Below are 18,092 nucleotides of genomic sequence, written 5' to 3'. Positions count from 1 at the left end.
TTGATCAAGTCAAGACCCCTTTAGGAAACTTAAATTGGTAAACTGAAACACTAGCTAGACAGGCTTTGACCAAGGCATGTCTAGCAGAGGAAGAGAGCAGTTTCCCTCTCCACCCAGGTATCCTTTTGAGAATTTTATCTATCAATGGTTGGATATCGAGAATGGATTTTTGGAGCTCGAGCTCCATGCAGCTCGTCTTTTTAAAAAAGAGAATAAAAAATTATAGTTTGAAGTCCTAAAAGATTCTTGAGAAAAAAAAATACAAATCAAGATTGAGATGTATATTGTATTCCTGTAAAATTTCATGATGGAATATGCTTTGGTGTGAGGTATATAAAGAAATTATGAACTTTATAGTGAATATTACATGTGCTAGAAATACATGATATTTTTGTAGCTTTCATCAAAATGCATTCCCTCCTGAAAATTTAAAGAGATGTTGTACACATCCCTAGGTTCACGTGTATTTCTTTTCAGAATTGTTTTGAAACTTGAAAAATATGATTTTCGAACTTTAAAAAAACAAGCTCAAACAGACATTTCCATTGGATATCCTCATTTCTAAGCTTATCATAGTGGAGAGGAACCAAAGTAAATGGGCAACAAAGAACAGATGTTTCTACTGGAAAGCTAGCTATCAAATCTAGTAAATGAACACAACAAAGAACAGCTGTTCTACAGTTTCAAACTTTGTCAGCCAACAAAATACACCCTTCGTCCAAAAAAAACTTTCTCAGCTAAAAAGAACACAAGTATAATGGGCTATGTTACCAGGAGCCCAGGACCACTAAGAATCGGGCCCTGACGAGGAGAAAGAGAGAAATGTCCCCGTCGAGCTTCAGGGCATTTCTGTCATCTCTGCTCACCTTTTCCCGCCTGAAGCCCTTCCCTCCCTTCCGAGGCCCTCGCCGTCCCGCGCCACTTCTCCCCTGTGGTTCTCCTCCCCTTTGGACGCGGTTAGTAATAGCCATATTCGCTACTTCCAAACCTTTTCTGTTCTCTGATCCATTTATCCGGCTGTTCCTTTGAAGGTATGCCCCCCCCCCCCCCCCAACAACGGATTCATCATTCATGGGGCCGGAAAAGGGATCTGGTTCTTTAGGGTGGGTGGGGATTTTAGATTTCGTTTTTCCAGAAGAAGTTGGGGAATTAGCTTTCTCGAGGTGAAACTATGTATTTCCCTTCGACTATAAGATTTAAATCGATATTTTAGAGTTCATGCTAATCTGATTGGTATGTCTGTATGTTCGCATTTAGGCCTCCTTTGGTTCATAGGATAGGAATTTCATAGGAATAGGAAAAGTATAGGAAATGAGGTGGCATGCATCTGAAATCCTATGAATGCTCAGACTATAGGAATAGGAAACTAAATGTCATTTGGTTCACGGGATAGGAACACACATAGGAAACATAAAGAAATAATGTCATTTGGTTTATGGTTAATAATGTGAACAATTATATTCCCTCTGTAAAGAAATATAAAAGCGTTTAGAACACTACGGAGGGCGCTGCTGGAGCCTGTAGGCTTGCCGGTCGACAGTAGATGCTCTCCAGCTCGCCGGTGGTCGTTGCCCGTCTACTGGATGTGGCCGCGTCCCTCGCCCGCCGGAGTCGCTCCGGCGAGCTGTGCCGTTCTGTGCGAGGAGGGAGGACTGGACACAGATTTGATTCAACTTTTTTATTTCTTTTCCCATCCTTGTCTGCACGCGATTGAGCGAAAAAAGCAGGGAACAGTTATCCGCGCGCATGTCGTTCGCCATAGGAAATTTTCCATCAGCTCGGACCTAATGTTTCTGATCCTGTGAAATCTGAAGGAAAGGAACAAATCCCATACGGGAATAGAATTCAATTCCTGTAAACCAAAGGCCTTCAAAGGATTTTTTTCCTACAACAATCCTATCCTACAAGATTCCTATGAAATTCCTGTAAACCAAAGACAGCCTTAGATTTAGTTAAGGTTTCTGCATTTCTGTGTTGTAGGAGTAGTCAAAATTCAGATCTCTAACTGAAGGCCCTTCGCTTTTTCTTGGAGCAAATTATGCATTTTGCACGTTGAAGTTCTCCAACGATTTCGATTCTTTGGTCTGGTTTAACTGACTATTTGACGCAGAGTGTAGAAATCTAGGAAGCCAAGAATGGGGATGCTTCCCTCACCACCGAGGCAGCTAAGCATCGTCAAGGGGGTGAAGGAGGAGGATCAGTTGTTGCACTCTGTCAAGGAGGAGAATGTTGATGATCTTTCGGATGCAAGTTCATATCCATCTGTTGACCTTGAGGCCGAGGATAGCGATGCATCGATGGAAGTGGAGGAAGAGCAGCCATATGAGGCCCGCCTCAATGTAGAGGAGGAGGAGGAGGAGGCCAAGGGGAGAGAAGCTGTGAGACTTGTTTCTGATCCAGTGACAAAGTTTAACAAGTTTGATGAGCTGCTGACCCAGGTCCAGCTCTATTCGGAATTTATACTTGAGAAGGTGCTTGAAGGATATAGCAATTATAGCTCTGCTTATAATGCTACTCTCACAGAAGAAGAAATGTGGGCAAAAGAGCAGGCCGAGCTTGTTCCATTGGTGACTGGTGGGAAGTTAAAGCCTTACCAGATTGAGGGTGTGAAGTGGCTAATGTCGCTTTGGTGTAACGGGCTAAATGGGATACTAGCAGATCAAATGAGTCTTGGGAAAACAATCCAGACAATTGGATTTCTTGCTCATCTCAAAGGGAATGGTCTGCATGGTCCATACATGATCATTGCCCCTGTTCTCGCTCTATCAAACTGGGTGGATGAGATCTCAAGGTAAAGTTTCTAAAGTTTCCTTTCAGTGTTTTTAGTTAATGTCTTACATAGAGAAGCTTGGTTTCAGGCTTGTTCCATCTATGGCATGTCTGATTTACTATGGAGATAAATTGGCTCGGTCAGAGATTAGGAGAAAGTTGATGCCCAAAACTGGTGGCCCTGATTTTCCGATAATAGTGACTTCATATGAGATGGCCATGTCCGATGCAAAAATTCTTGCTCGGTACAGGTGGAAATACATTGTTTTTGATGAGGTGACGGGGAAGCAAGTACCCTAAATCATTGTCCTTTGTGGTTTTCACTATTTTATATTTATATGTCAACTGCATACTTCTTTTCCAGGGCCATCAATTGAACAACTTGGAATGTGAATTATCGAGGAAGTTAAGGCGGCTACCAATGGATAATGGACTCCTTTTGACTAGGACACCATTTCAAAATAACCTAGCAGAGTTGTGGTCGCTACTGAACTTTGCTATGCCTAACATATTCTCATCTCATCAGGAATTGGAATCATGGTATAATTCTTTCAGCTCACACTCCCACCTTTGCCCACCCATTTTGTACATGCCGACATGACCATAGCCTCCATATACTAGAATCACTTCTCAACTTCATGTGTTCATCAGTGACTGATCGCTGCCTTGAGGCCTAGCTTTCAGAAAGCTTGCTCTGGCATATGCCAGAGCTTGTGTTGGCTCGGCTAATTTTCTCATGTTGTTGTAAAACCAATTTAAATAGATCTGTCAAATACTTAGGGAGATATAAAATTCTTTTACTATAATTTATCTGTTGTAATTGTAGCAATTCCACGTTTGAAACAGATATTCTCGTGTAGCTGTATACAACTATATATCATGTTTTTAAGAAACTGCGTTGTCCTATAAGTATAATTATATATCATTCGGTTTGTTTGTTTTTTCTTATAAATATCTTCGCTTTGTTAATGTAAATTAGGATGTCTAGCCCTTAAAAAACACAGTAGTTGAATGAACTGTCTGGACAAGCAATGAAGCAAACCTGCACATTATCAACTTATCGGTTTTTGCATATTTATCTTGTTATACATGTCATGTTTGCTAGAATGTTTATCAAGGCGAATTTTGGTACTTTACATGCCACTTCTTTTGTTTTGAAGATGTTGAAAGTTACTTCTTAAATACTCCATGTATTATATTTGTTCTTTTTCTGTGCCTCTGCTTGGCTAACAACAATTCCTCTTTAAAGGTCTGATGATTTTACTGGGAAAAGAGGTGAGGGACTACAAGAAGAAAGTATAGTCAACAAAAGGGTCCTTGTTTCAAAGCTTAATAGCACGTTGGATCCATTCCTTCTACAAGGGGAAGGTGCTATGTGCTACAAGGCCAAAGCTGTTAAGAACAGGGATGCAATCCACCTCTCGGAAGACCACACGAAAAGAGATGGTTTGAGGTCTGTTGGCCGGAATTCTCAAGAGGCAGCAGCAGAGGTTGCTTCTGAAAATGGCGGTGAAGGCACTCCTAACATGCCATCCACTCGACTGGGGCTGGAAGGTAAGACGGCTAAGAGGCCACGAACAGATGATGCAGTTCTCTCCCTGCTTGGAGAAATCAATGGCACAGTTCAAGCTTCTTTGAGGCCAGCTGAGCATGTGCAGGTGCCGAAGGCACCTTCCCCTGCAGAAATCTTGGAGGCCCTCAGAGAGATCCCCGACTTGGCCCGTGCTGACCTTCTGAGAGCCTACAGCAGTCTGATCCGTGATGATCGCCAGTTTAGATCACTTGTTGCGCTCCCAATTGACATGAGGAAGGACTGGCTGCTCATGGAAGTTGGGAACAAGTGATGCCGGACGTGTTGCTCCAGAAGCATGCGTTTGGAGATTGTTCGATGGAGTTGAACCATGTAAATAAGTAGTAGTATGGATTCTCCTGAACTGTATTTGTTTACTTGCAAGAGCATTTGAAATCACTGGCGCCGATCGACGCGTTGTCGATTTCCGTTGCATGCTCGCCCTCTTGATTCGTCATGTGCCACTGCTCAAAGTGCAGCGTTTGCTTGCTTGGAGGAGCTTCCAGCTTTGGTCAGCAACCTGCTGCAAAAACTCGCAGTTCTGTCCGCTGCAGGTGTAATTTCCATCAGAGCTCAGAGATGCACAAATGGCTTTTTCTAAGAATACAGCAGGAGTTTGTTGTCAGTCGTCCCGGCCAAGGAAGCACTACACCAGCACAAAAATGTAGTACTAGCGTCATGGCGAACCCGTTGTTGGCTGAACCGTAGTCTAAATTGCGTAATAAGTTTCGTTAAATTTGGCTACGAAGTTTGTTGACTACGGTTGTTGATTGATTGCACGGTTATGCAGTTTACTCGCTGGGTAGGTCACTTGCAGCCTTCTCCTTGTTTTCCAATGATGTACTTGTACCATGGGTTTCCCGAAAATCGACTGCATAAGTTTGTAGTATTCAAAGCTAAAACAACATGTGTGACACAACAAAGCTTACCTTATGAGTGGTCGAAGAAGGCGACTGGTTTTTCTTTGAGCTTGAGTCAGTAGGTGGAGGTGCATCACTCTGTTCTTTGTTTGTTGATGTAGTTTCAGAGAAAGAACACTCGGCATCTCCCTGTGGCACCGAAGAAGTACCGACTGACATAAGGGTTGATGTCGTCATCTCCCGTAGAGGCTGAACCTTTTTCACTTGGAAATAGTTGTAATCGCCGTCAAGCGATTTGCTACGTGGAGTATGACAGTGCATTTCTTGCCCACGAAAGCAGCAATTTCAGATAGAAATTGTGGACCTTTTCCCACAATGGCTTCGCCTGCTCTCCAAAGAATGCAAATTCTGCAAACTTTGGTGCCTCAGTATTGCCGTGCTTCACATCTATGGCATGGAGCATGATCTTGTACCTGTAACAGTATATCCATAATTTACAATCGCTTCTACATGTTTATTTTTGTGGCTTTGTCAGCAAGTTACCTGGCAAGTGGTTTGGGAATGGTGCACACAGGACAACTGTATATCACTTTCTTTTTCTTTTTCGTTTTCTTTCGGGATTTTTTTACGGGTGTGGTTTTATTTTTGTAACAGGGTTTTCTTTGGTTTTCCCTTTTCTTTATTTTGCTTTGGTTTTCTTTATTTTCTCATTGGTATCTTCTTTTTTTCTTTTTAGCTACACTTTGTTTTTCTTTTGTTTATTTTCTTGTTTTTCTTCGCTTTCTTAGTTTTTTTTGCTTTTCTTTTGTTTCTTTGTCGATTTTATTGGTTTTCTAGTCGGTTTTCCTTTTTCTTATTTTCAACACATGTCTACATTTTTCATACATGTTATAATTTTTTCTGTATACACCAGCAACATTTGTTTAGACACGTTAACATTTTTCCAATACATGATTAACATTTTGTCAATATTTTGGTTTTTGATCTCTCCTATCTTTCATACATGTTATACATTTTTCGTATACATACAAACATCTTTTCTAAATGTTTCACATTTTTCAAATATATTTTTACAAAAACATGCTCTGGATTGTTTTTGAAATACATGTTAAATATTTTTTAAATACACATTGGGACATTTTTTTAATGTTAAAAACAGTTTTTTCTGAAGTATGGAGCGTTTTTTTTACATTGTACATACATGGTTTTTTAAAACGTCCCGAACATATTTTTTAAACTTGTGAAAAAGAAATTTAATGTATCATATATTTTTTCTGAATTACACGATCATTTTTTCAATGTACTAGTAGAAACAAATTATACAAATGATTAACATTTTTTGTACACATGATAAAAAATTCTTTTTTTACTAATATTGTACGTTTTTCATATACATAAGAAAGTTCTTATACATGTATAAATTTTTGTTGCAAATTAACATATTTTAAAATTTTATGTATTTTCAATATGTCTATATAGTATTTCTGATATAAAAAGTAAAAAGTTAAGAAAAACGAAAGAAAAATAGTGAATAAAAAACAGAAGAAAATACAAAACAGACAACTAACATGACTTAAGTAGGCGAGCCGCGGCTACTGAGCCTGCCCAATACGGCATTTCCTATTTGGCGCCACAGGCACAGTTAACGTGTATTTTCGTTAACTGGCGCCTGTGGCGTGAGTAAATGGGTCGGCCCATCTAGGCGCGGGTTTACATTTTCTTTTTTTGAAACTTTTATGAACATTTTTCAATAACTATGATCTTTCTAAAAAAAATCTAAAGTTTTGTTTCAGGTTGAACTTTTTTGAATATAGATGAACTTTTATGAAATTTGATGAACATCTTTTTGAAAATGGATGAACTTTCTTTTTCAGTACAATGAGCTTTTTCTAAAAATACATGAACTTTTTTTGAACTTCTATGAACTTTTTTAAGATTTAATAAACTTTTTAAAAAAGTTAATGAACTGTTTCTAAATTGGATCAACCTTTTTTTCAATTTGAATGAACTTTTTTTAAAATTGATGAGCTTTTTTAAAAAATTGATGGACCTTTTGAAAATATATGAACTTTTTTTTCAAATGGTTGAACCTTTTTTCTTTAAATCTGTAAACCTTTTTGGATTTCGTATTCTTATTTTCGTTAACGGGGGCAGCACGCTAGTGGGCCTGCCCATGCTAGCAGCGCTGCAGGCGCCGGATCGTTAACGGGCGCCTGTAGCGCTGTATAGGAGCTCCTGCCCAATACGGGCTGCCCTGCAGGCTAGCTTACAGGGCTCGCACCAGGCGACACATAGCCGCGTCCTACAACCCAGAGGCCAGATCCTATTTGGCGCACGCGTCAATATTTTTCGTATAAATATCAAAATCACTAATTAAAGAGTACCTTTCTAGGTTGCGATAAGTGTCGTACTGCACGTACGCTACTTGTCGCAATCTAGGAGTTTTCCTTTTTTTCAGCGACATGTAGCGGCGGCTGAGAGCGCGTCAAGTGACGCGCCCTCAACCCACCTCAAGTGACCCTTGAGGAGGCTTCCGAAAGAGCGCTCTTTCAATAGTTGCTCTTTTTTAGATGCGCACACCCCCTCTTCGCATTGCCTATGTGCCGTTTTTGGTTTTCGGAAGGTTCCTATTTTTTTTTCTTACTTTTTTCCTCTTTTTCTTTTTTATTTTTCCTTTCTCTATAATTTTAGTTTCCCTTTTCTTTTTCTTTTTCTTTTTCCTTTTTCTTTCATCTTTTGTTTTTTCTTTCTAAATTAAAAAAAATCTGAAATATTGGAACACTCTTTTCAAATCAGTGGTTTTTTTAAATCACTGAACATTTTCGGAAATTCAAATTTTCTTCATCCAACTCAAATAATTGTTCATCAAACTCAAAAAATGTTCATAATTTTCCAAAAATATTCACTATATATTATAAATGTTTGTTGAATTCAAAAATTATTCATCAAATTCAAAAATTATTCATTGAATTTTAATTTCATGAAATAAAAAAATTGATAGAAATTAAAAAAAGTTCAATGAAATACCAAAAATGTTCATCAAAATTCCAAATATTTTCAGTTTTAGGAATTTTTGACATTTCTTTGAATTTTTGAAAATTCGTGAACTTTATTGTTTGAGGAACGTTTTATTGAAATGCATGAACATTTTTGGTTTAGTTAGTTAGTTCATACCAGCTTTTCTTCACCATGAACACTTCATCAAATTTGCGTCATTATTGCCTTTCACTTGCATGACCGAATGGTGTGAAAATTATAAAGGTGCAAGTGTCGTCGAGTAAGCTGAAATCAGCAAACACTTTATACACAGGAGAAGACAGGGAAATATTTGGCCTTTCATTAGACCAACAATAAAGCATATAAGAGCCACTTGAAAATTCTTATGAAGTCTTCTCCTTTTTAATGGTTAAAACAACAGGAGAGGCTCCTACTGTTATTTCATTAAAAGATTTTTTTACAAGATTTACAAGGGGCAGAAGCCAAAGTTTGCAACAACTACATTACAATGTAAAGCTCTAACAACACTCTCTAAACAACAAGGTTTGAAGCAAATTCTCCAATGAATTCTGATTTCACGAAGCCTTCTCCTTACGATGACTAAAGAAAAGAAAAGAAAAGAAATTCACAGAAACACGTAGAAATAGTTTTGGAGTTTTTTTTCCTGAAGATAGCGAATGAAAGATGAAAAATGAAAAGCGGGATAAACTATTTGCACCGAAGAACTTCCAACAAACAATAAAAGAAGAAATGCGAAATCTTTTTGGGTTTTCTTTACTACTACAAACTAACTAAACTAAAAGAAAATACCGAAAAGAAGCGAGAAATGTTTTTTCTATTTTTGAAGTTTTTCAAACACACAGGAGAAACCAATAAAGCGAACACAAATAAACAAAGAAAATAAAGAACACTAACAAGTGAAATGAATATGTGATAACTTGAATGAAATATGAGTGAGAACACGTACTTCCCCAAGCTTGGGCTTTTGACCTAACTTGGTCTATGGCCGCTGAAAGAATCCCCCAGGTCCAGATGCAAACTCATAACGATAATCCAGGTGATCTTCAAGAGTTACAACAACTCCGTGGTGAGTGGCTTCACTTCGATGAGCCGCCTCTTCTGCAGCCCTGTATGCCTGGGGCTCCTCCAAATGAAAATAATATCTCCGTTTGTCCTAAAAGTTGAATAGAGAAGGAGGAGACAAATTAATATGAATAACATTACACTTATCAAAGGTTAGCTTGTACCGATATGCTAGATCCCCTCTTGCAAGAAACTTGTGACTTAGAATGGCCTCATAGTCTAGAAAACTAACAGGCAACTCATGATCATTATTTCCAATAGGTACGCCAAGATGAGTAGTTGCACGGGTGGCGTAAATCCCTCCATAAAAATCACCATCCAAAGCATTTCTATGCAAACATCGCGCAATATTGCCCCAAAAATAAATGTTCTATCATGAAGCACAACACTTTTTAGGATGCTTAAATCAGGAGCACAAGTAGTACTGAGGTCATGTTTACCAGTTACACATCTTCCTATGAATAATGCAAAGCAATGAATGGTAGGAAAATATATGCTTCGAACTCTAGATTGTGTTGCCCCACTAGTTTCTCCCTAGGTAATACTCATAAGAAATTCATCACAATTAGCCTTGTGGGATTCCTTACAAGTTCCCCACAAAGGAATTTTACATGCAATGCAAAAATCATGAATGCTCATATGAAATGATTATCATAGAGATTAAAACAACATCGTGTGTGGTGCGATGAGATGCATACTTGAAATGCCGCACAAAAGTGTCGGTGAGGGTATGATATTGGGCACACTTATTTGCAAGGAAGTCAGTTAACGCGACATTTTGTATGAACATGTCAAATTTTTCCTTGATGCTGGCTTTCACAAGCTTTCACATAGCCATCAACAAGCTTTCATAATGGCTTCCAGCGGAGAGTCCTCTTTCGGTTTGTGATACGCGGACCTTGCCGCGCTCTTGCTTGAAGAGCCTCCTGAGAACACCTTCCTAAACATCTCTCTTTCTCTTAAAAATTTCTGAAACTTTTAGGCCACAAATAAGAGGTAAATAAAACTTAATAAAATTGATAGCAACTACTCCCACAAGTGTCTAAAGGTTATAACATGCATCAAAACTACTTAGAACCAAGTAAATTCAACATGCAAGCTCATATTAATGGTCACCAACAGTAACAAAATAAGCAAAATATAAAGCACTAGAACAAAAACTACTTAGACCAACGGAGGAGTCACATAGCAAGGAGCAATTCCTCCGAATAGTTTCAAAATGGAGTTTCGAGCAAAGGGATAAAAAATATCACGAAATGGGCAAGAACACGGGCTAGGAGTTGGACATGAATTTTTATGGAGGTGGAAGAAGGCAGTGGGCATCGACACTAAGTGAGTGGGGCCCTGTGGGGTCCACAAGCTCACATGGCATGCCTAGGGGGTAGGCGCGCCACCTGAGCTTGTGGCTCACTGGTGCACCCCTGGGTTATTTTCAGCGCCATAAATTCCTAAATATTCCATAGAAAAATCATACTGAATTTTCAGGGCATTCTAGGAACTTCTATTTTTGGGACATTTTTTATTGCATAGAAATTTTAGAAAATAGGATAAATGGGATATTCTGATGCATTAAACTTTATTCAAAACTAAAAATAATAGAGAATAAACTAAAGTTACAGCTTATCGATCATATGCTCTTAAAAAAATCCATTAACAAGGTTGATCAAGTCTTATTACGAACTATTTCCTAGTGGCATAAAACCGAAGAACTTTGTACGGCACTAAGTTACCTTAACTGGGATATGCATGGTTCCAATTATAAGAGTTTGATATTTCTTTTCGGGAACCGAACGAGGAAATTCAAAGTCTCCAATAGTGATAGTCGTAACTTTTTGATATAATTGAAATTGTTTACTTTCTTTCGCTTCCTCGAGAAATAAACCGTCCACTCATTATCATTAACATGAAAAGTGATCTTGTTTTATTACAATCAATAACAGCCCTTGCAGTATTCAGAAAACATCTTTCAAGGATAATCGACGTGTTGCCGTCCTCGGGCATATCAAGAATAACAAAGTCCGTTAAAATAGTAACATCAACAACCACAACGGGAACGTCCTCACAAATACTGATAGGTATAACAGTGGATTTGTCAGCCATTTGCAAATAAATTTCAGTAGGAGTCAACTTACTCAAGTCAAGTCTTTTATATAGAGAGAAGGGCATAATACTAACACCAACTCCTAAATCACATAATGTAGTTTTAACATAATTGTTCTTAATAGAGCATGGCATAGTAGGTATCCCTGGATCTCCTAACTTTCGAGGTATTTTTCCTTTGAAATAATAATTTGCAGGCATGGTAGCAATTCCAACCACAATTATTTTTCTTTTATTAGTGATAATATCTTTCATATATTTTGCATAAGAAGGCATTTTCATAGCACCAGCCAAAGGTACTTGCAAGAATAAAGGTCTAAGCAATTCAACAAAGTGATTGAAGGCATCTTCATCTTTAGCTTTTAAAGCTTTACTAGGAAAAGTCATAGGTTTTGAACCCATGGTTCTCTTCCTCTATCATGTTTCCTAACAACAAAGTCTCATTTATCATAACATTTTTTCTTAGGATGTGGGTCATCAAGCTCAACTTCAGGTTCTATCTATTTCATTATCAAATTCTTTATTATCATGAGTGAGGGAGTCCTGGATTAGGGGGTGTCCGGATAGCCGGACTACCATCATCAGCCGAACTATCATCGGCCGGACTATCATCGTCGACCGGACTCCAAGACTATGAAGATACAAGATTGAAGACTTCGCCCCGTGTCCGGATGGGACTTTCCTTGGCGTGGAAGGCAAGCTTGGCGATACGGATATGTAGATCTCCTACCATTGTAACCGACTCTATGTAACCCTAGCCCTCTCCGGTGTCTATATAAACCGGATGGCTCTAGTCCGTAGGACACAACAACGACAACAACAATCATACCATAGGCTAGCTTCTAGGGTTTAGCCTCCTTGATCTCGTGGTAGATCCACTCTTGTAAACATCCACAATATCAATATCAATCAAGCAGGACGTAGGGTTTTACCTCCATCAAGAGGGCCCGAACCTGGGTAAAACATCGTGTCCCTTGTCTCCTGTTACCATCCGCCTAGACGCACAGTTCGGGCCCCCTACCCGAGATCCGCCGGTTTTGACACCGACATTGGTGCTTTCATTGAGAGTTCCTCTGTGTCGTCACCGATAGGCTTGATGGCCTCTTCAATCTACAATGACGCAGTCCTGGGTGAGACTTTTCTCCTCGGACAGATCTTCGTATACGGCAGATTCGTACTGCGGGCCAACTCACTTGGCCATCTGGAGCAGATCGAAAACTACGCCCCTGGCCGTCAGGTCAGGTTTGGGAGCCTAAACTTCACGGCCGATATCCGCGGGGACTTGATCTTCGACGGATCCGAGCCACAGCCGAGCGCGCCGCGCTGTCACGATGGGCATGACCTAACTCTGCCGCCGGACAGCACCTTGGAGGCCGCACACGAATCCGCTCCGACCCATAGTCCGGAGCCGATCGCTCAGATCGAGGACGGATGGCTGGACACCGCCTCGGGAGCTGCAACTTCTACGGTGATGGAGCCGAACACTTACCTTGTCCCGCACAAAGCTCATGACTCCGAGGTGCCGGACTCTCTGCCGGACTCCGAACCTCCTGCGCCCCTGCCAGTCGAATCCGATTGGGCGCCGATCATCGAGTTCACCGCTACAGACATCTTTCAGCACTCACCCTTCGGCGATATCTTAAATTCGCTGAAGCATCTCTCGCTATCCGGAGAACCCTGGCCGAACTACGGCCAGGACGGTTGGGACGCGGACGACGAAGAAATTCAGAACCCACCCACCACCCACTTTGTAGCCACCATCGACGATCTAACCGACGTACTCGACTACGACTCCGAAGACATCGACGGTATGGACGACGATGCCGGAGACTATCAAGAACCAATGCCTACAGGACACTGGAAGACCACCTCGTCATACGACATATACATGGTGGACACCCCAAAAGATGGGGACGGCGAAGAAGCAGCGGAGGCCGATTCCTTAAAGAAACAGCCCAAGCGCCGACGTCAGCGGCGCCGCTCTAAATCCCGCCATAGCAAGAATGGAGATTCCGGCACAGGAGATAATAGCACCCCGGAAAGTGCCGAAGACAACCCCCTCCAGCACGATCCAGCGCAGGAGGAGGAAGAAGCAAGCCCTCACGAGAGGGCGACAGACGACGAGGTCGAGGATGATAATTACTTACCTCCCTCCGGAGACGAGGCAAGCCTCGACGACGACGAATTCATCGTGCCTGAGGATCCCGTCGAACAAGAGCGTTTCAGACGCAGGCTAATGGCCACGGCAAACAGCCTAAAGAAAAAGCAGCAATAGCTTCAAGCTGATCAAGACGTACTGGCCGACAGATGGACCGAGGTCCTTGCGGCCGAAGAGTATGAACTCGAAGGCCCCTCCAAAAGTTACCCAAAACGCAAGTTGCTCCCCCGACTAGAGGAGGAAGCGTACAAACCTGCATCACCAGCGCACAATACGGCAGACCGACCACCTCGTGGCCGCGATAGAGAGGCATGCAAACCCTCCACCAAAACCGTACCCCGGCATCGCTCAAAAAGCATGAAGCCACGGGGGAACGCGCCGGACTTGCGAGATATATTGGAGGACAAGGCAAGACAATCCAGATCTATCTATGGATCACGTGGGCGCCCCAAGACCCACGACGAATACCGTCGCGCCGGATACAACTACTCCGGCCGGGCCGAACACAGCAGACAACACTCTCTCGAGCTACGTCGCGATATTGCTCAATACAGAGGCGCCACACACCCACTATGCTTCACTGACGAAGTAATGGATCACCAAATCCCTGAAGGGTTTAAACCCGTTAATATCGAATCCTACGATGGCACAACAGACCCCGCGGTTTGGATTGAGGATTATCTCCTCCATATACATATGGCCCGCGGCGACGATCTTCACGCCATCAAATATCTCCCACTCAAGCTTAAAGGACCAGCTCGGCATTGGCTGAACAGCCTGCCCGCAGAGTCAATTGGATGCTGGGAAGACTTGGAAGCCGCATTCCTCGACAACTTCCAGGGCACGTATGTGCGACCACCGGACGCAGATGACCTAAGCCACATAATCCAGCAGCCAGACGAATTGGCCAGGCAATTCTGGACACGGTTCTTAACAAAGAAAAAACAAATCGTCGACTGTCCGGATGCAGAGGCCCTCGCTGCCTTTAAACATAACATCCGCGACGAGTGGCTGGCCCGGCACCTAGGACAGGAGAAGCCGAAATCCATGGCAGCCCTCACATCACTCATGACCCGCTTCTGGATGAGAGAGGATAGCTGGCTAGCTCGCAGCAACAACCTCAGCAAAAACGCTGGCAGTCCGGATACCAAGGACCGCAATGGCAGGTTGCGTCGAAACAAAAACAAACACCGCATTAACGGCGACAGCAATGAGGATACGTCAGTCAACGCCGGATTCCGAGGCTCCAAGCCCGGTCAACGGAAGAAGCCATTCAAAAGAACCACTCTGGGCCCGTCCCATTTGGACCGAATACTCGACCGCTCCTGTCAAATACATGGAACCCCCGAAAAGCCAGCTAACCACACCAACAGAGATTGTTGGGTATTCAAGCAGGCAGGCAAATTAATCGCCGAAAACAGTGAAAAGGGGCTACACAGCGATGACGAGGAAGAGACCCGGCCACCGAACAACAGAGGACAAAAGGGATTCCCCCCTCAAGTTCGGACGGTAAACATGATATACGCAACGCATATTCCCAAGAGGGAGCGGAAGCGTGCACTAAGGGCCGTATACGCGATGGAGCCAGTCGCCCCAAAATTCAACCCATGGTCCTCTTGCCCGATCACTTTCGATCAAAGAGACCATCCGACTAGTATCCGCCATGGCGGATTCGCCGCATTGGTTTTAGACCCAATCGTCGATGGATTTCACCTCACGAGAGTCCTGATGGACGGCGGCAGTAGCCTGAACCTGCTTTATCAGGATACAGTGCGCAAGATGGGCATAGACCCTTCAAGGATTAAACCTACAAAGACAAGCTTCAAAGGCGTCATACCAGGTGTCGAGGCCAGTTGTACAGGCTCAGTTACACTGGAAGTGGTCTTCAGATCCCCGGATAATTTCCGAAGCGAGGAGTTAATCTTCGACATAGTCCCGTTCTGCAGTGGCTATCACGCTCTGCTCGGACGAACCGCGTTTGCAAAATTCAATGCGGTGCCGCATTATGCATACCTTAAGCTCAAGATGCCAGGCCCTTGTGGAGTCATCACGGTCAACGGAAACACGGAACGCTCCCTCCGAACGGAGGAACATACAGCGGCTCTCGCGGTAGAAGTACAGAGCAGCCTTTTAAGGGAATTTTTGAGTCCGGCCGTTAAACGACCGGACACGGCCAAACGCGCCCGGAGCAACATCGACCAAGACCACCTGGCACGTTCCGAGCACGCGTAGAAATGCGGCCTCAACCCCAGCCCTCGCTCAACTATAAGACAAACTCTCCGTGTACATAATTACGCCCTGAAAATACCATGGGCATAGGGGGAGAGGCACAACCACACAGACCCAGAGTGCGGTTCGACCACACCAGGGGCTCCCAAGTGTGTCGCTCTTTTTATCTTTTATTTTTCTTTTTTATACAGAACTCTGTCTGACGGCGAATCTGCCGAACTCATGATGCAACAGCCAGGGAGGGACAAAGGCCGCGACGAAGACTCAGGTGGTCTCCATTACGAGCATTAAATTTGTTAAATACACCATTCCGCGGCCTACCCCTCGAGGGAGACGCCTTTACTTCGTCCAATCCCTTGCTTTCCGCACTATTTGTATCATTCCGTACTCATAACAGATCTTCTCGAATAAAATGCAGCACTTTTTGCCCATAATTGCATTACCTTATATATATATGTTCATTTACGACATGTTGCATCCGTACATTTTGGTACGGCCAAATACGCCAGGGGCTTATGTTCCCCGCATTATGGTGTGATAAAGTCCGAACACTTTCACAAGTGCGGCACCCCAAACTTATAGCATTATATGAATCGGCTCCGAATCATGTCTTGGGTCAATAGTTGGGTTTGCCCGGCTCCCATGTTTGGCACCTTACGTTCCGTTCTATCGGCTAAGGTAGCACTGGGAGAACCACTGCGATTGCGCCCCGGTTGAGCTGGGTTAACGCCTCAGTGGAGAAAGCTAAAACTGACTGTCATGATAAGGCGAGAGACTAGTCACTGTTTGAGAGGTCCTTTCGGGTCCTTAAAGACCTACGCCGCTTCGAGCGAAGTTCCGGATAATGTCCGACGAAGGCGTGGATAGCACCCCTAATTCGGTCTTCCGAATACTAGGGGCTTCGCCAAAATTTAAAATTATAGAATTCTATGGCTATGAGAGTGTTCAAGCACTATAAGTCCGGTTGCCTTGTTCGTTGTGTTGAGCGCCTCCCTAGATGGACCCAAAAATGGGAACAAGAGCGCTCAAGTTTATCCCAAACACCCCAGCACTCGTGGCATGGGGGCTGAAGCCGACGACTTGCCATCTCTTAGATTTAATAAACGGCCGCACAGAAGGTAATATTTTAAATTAACAAACGTTGCTTAGCGCATATGAACAAAGTTTTCAGCGCACAGGATAACACATTGCGAATTTACTCAATAATTACATCCCTGGGCACTCATCCGCAATCTTGCGGGCACCCTTCAGGACAGTCCTACAGTACATTTCGGGCGTACGATATTCCTTGCCCGCTGGTGGCGCGTCAGTGATTAGCTTCTCCGCATCCAGCTTGCCCCAATGCACCTTTGCGCGGGCAAGGGCCCGACGAGCACCTTCAATACAGGCGGAGCGCTTGATAACCTCCACCCAGGGGCACGCATCCACCAACCGTCGCACGAGGCCGAAGTAGCTCCCAGGCATGGCCTCTCCAGGCCACAGCCGGACTATGAGGCCCTTCATGGCCTGCTCGGCCGCCTTGTGGAGCTCGACCAGCTGCTTCAGCTGGTCGCTAGGGGGCTCCGGATGGCCGGCCTCAGCATACTGAGACCAGAAGACCTTCTCCGTTGAGCTCCCCTCCTCGGCTCAATAGAATGCGGCGGCATCAGATACACTGCGAGGCAGATCTGCAAATGCCCCTGGAGAGCTCCGAATACGGGTAAGTAACACGTAATTTACATTCACATGCTTGCTTTGCATGAAAAATGCCTTACCCGCCGCTATCTTCCTCACCAACTCAATCTCCTGAAGGGACTTATGGGCATCGGCCTTGGCAGTCTTGGCACTTTCGAGAGCCGAGGCAAGCTCGGACTCTCGAGTCTTTGAGTCACGCTCCAAACTCTCATGCTTTTCCATGAGAGCCTGGAGCTCTTGCTGAACCACCGCCACCCGCGCCTCCTGCTTTTCTCGCTCTGCTCGTTCCGCGGCCACATTGCGTTCGGCCGCAGACACGGCCTCCTTCAAGGTCGCCACCTGGTTCGTGGCCCCTGCAGTACCCATGTTATCCTTGTTATTTTTTGTTGCAACCTAAATACTTTTCTGTAAGGTACAAGTTCAAAGTGGTGTTACTCACCTTCTTTGTCCTGGAGCTGCTTCTTGGCGCGGCCGAGCTCTTGCTCGGACCGCTCGAGCTCCTGCTTCAAACCACCGACCTCCGTAGTTAGTGCGGCAGAGGTCAGCAGCTGTAACACCCCGGATGTAACTTTCCTTCTTTGTAACTCCAACTCTTGCCATTTCAGCTATGTGATATGATATTCCCTCCGTGGTTGGGTTTTGTCTTTTGTTC

The 18,092-nt window shown here is 43.4% G+C and overlaps 1 protein-coding gene across 4 annotated transcripts; it reads left to right on the top strand.

The window, feature by feature from the left end:
• Positions 1–841: 841 nt before the first annotated feature.
• Positions 842–4,738, top strand: LOC123094370 (ATP-dependent DNA helicase DDM1). Of its 4 annotated transcripts, none has more exons than XM_044516390.1 (5): positions 842–956; positions 2,111–2,791; positions 2,859–3,045; positions 3,134–3,309; positions 4,019–4,738. In XM_044516390.1, the coding sequence occupies exons 2-5, from the start codon at positions 2,136–2,138 to the stop codon at positions 4,611–4,613; spliced, it is 1,614 nt and encodes a 537-aa protein (XP_044372325.1). In that variant the 5' UTR covers positions 842–956; positions 2,111–2,135; the 3' UTR covers positions 4,614–4,738. The 4 variants fall into 4 exon arrangements, with proteins under 4 accessions (XP_044372325.1, XP_044372323.1, XP_044372324.1 ...); XM_044516388.1 differs by having other exon boundaries at positions 875–1,031; XM_044516389.1 differs by having other exon boundaries at positions 884–1,031; positions 2,118–2,791.
• The last annotated feature ends 13,354 nt before the right edge of the window (positions 4,739–18,092 follow it).

This window comes from Triticum aestivum, chromosome 4B (genome assembly GCF_018294505.1).
Source record: "Triticum aestivum cultivar Chinese Spring chromosome 4B, IWGSC CS RefSeq v2.1, whole genome shotgun sequence".
NCBI lineage: Eukaryota > Viridiplantae > Streptophyta > Magnoliopsida > Poales > Poaceae > Triticum > Triticum aestivum.
Note: the sequence above shows the minus strand (reverse complement) of the source record. Positions and strands in the feature narration are given on the sequence as shown.

Coding starts and splice junctions, on each gene's coding strand:
- LOC123094370 (XM_044516390.1), top strand. CDS start 2,136: ATGGGGATGCTTCCCTCACCACCGAGGCAGCTAAGCATCGTCAAGGGG. Junction 2,792..2,858: donor TGGGTGGATGAGATCTCAAG/GTAAAGTTTCTA, acceptor GCTTGGTTTCAG/GCTTGTTCCATCTATGGCAT. Junction 3,046..3,133: donor AATACATTGTTTTTGATGAG/GTGACGGGGAAG, acceptor CTTCTTTTCCAG/GGCCATCAATTGAACAACTT.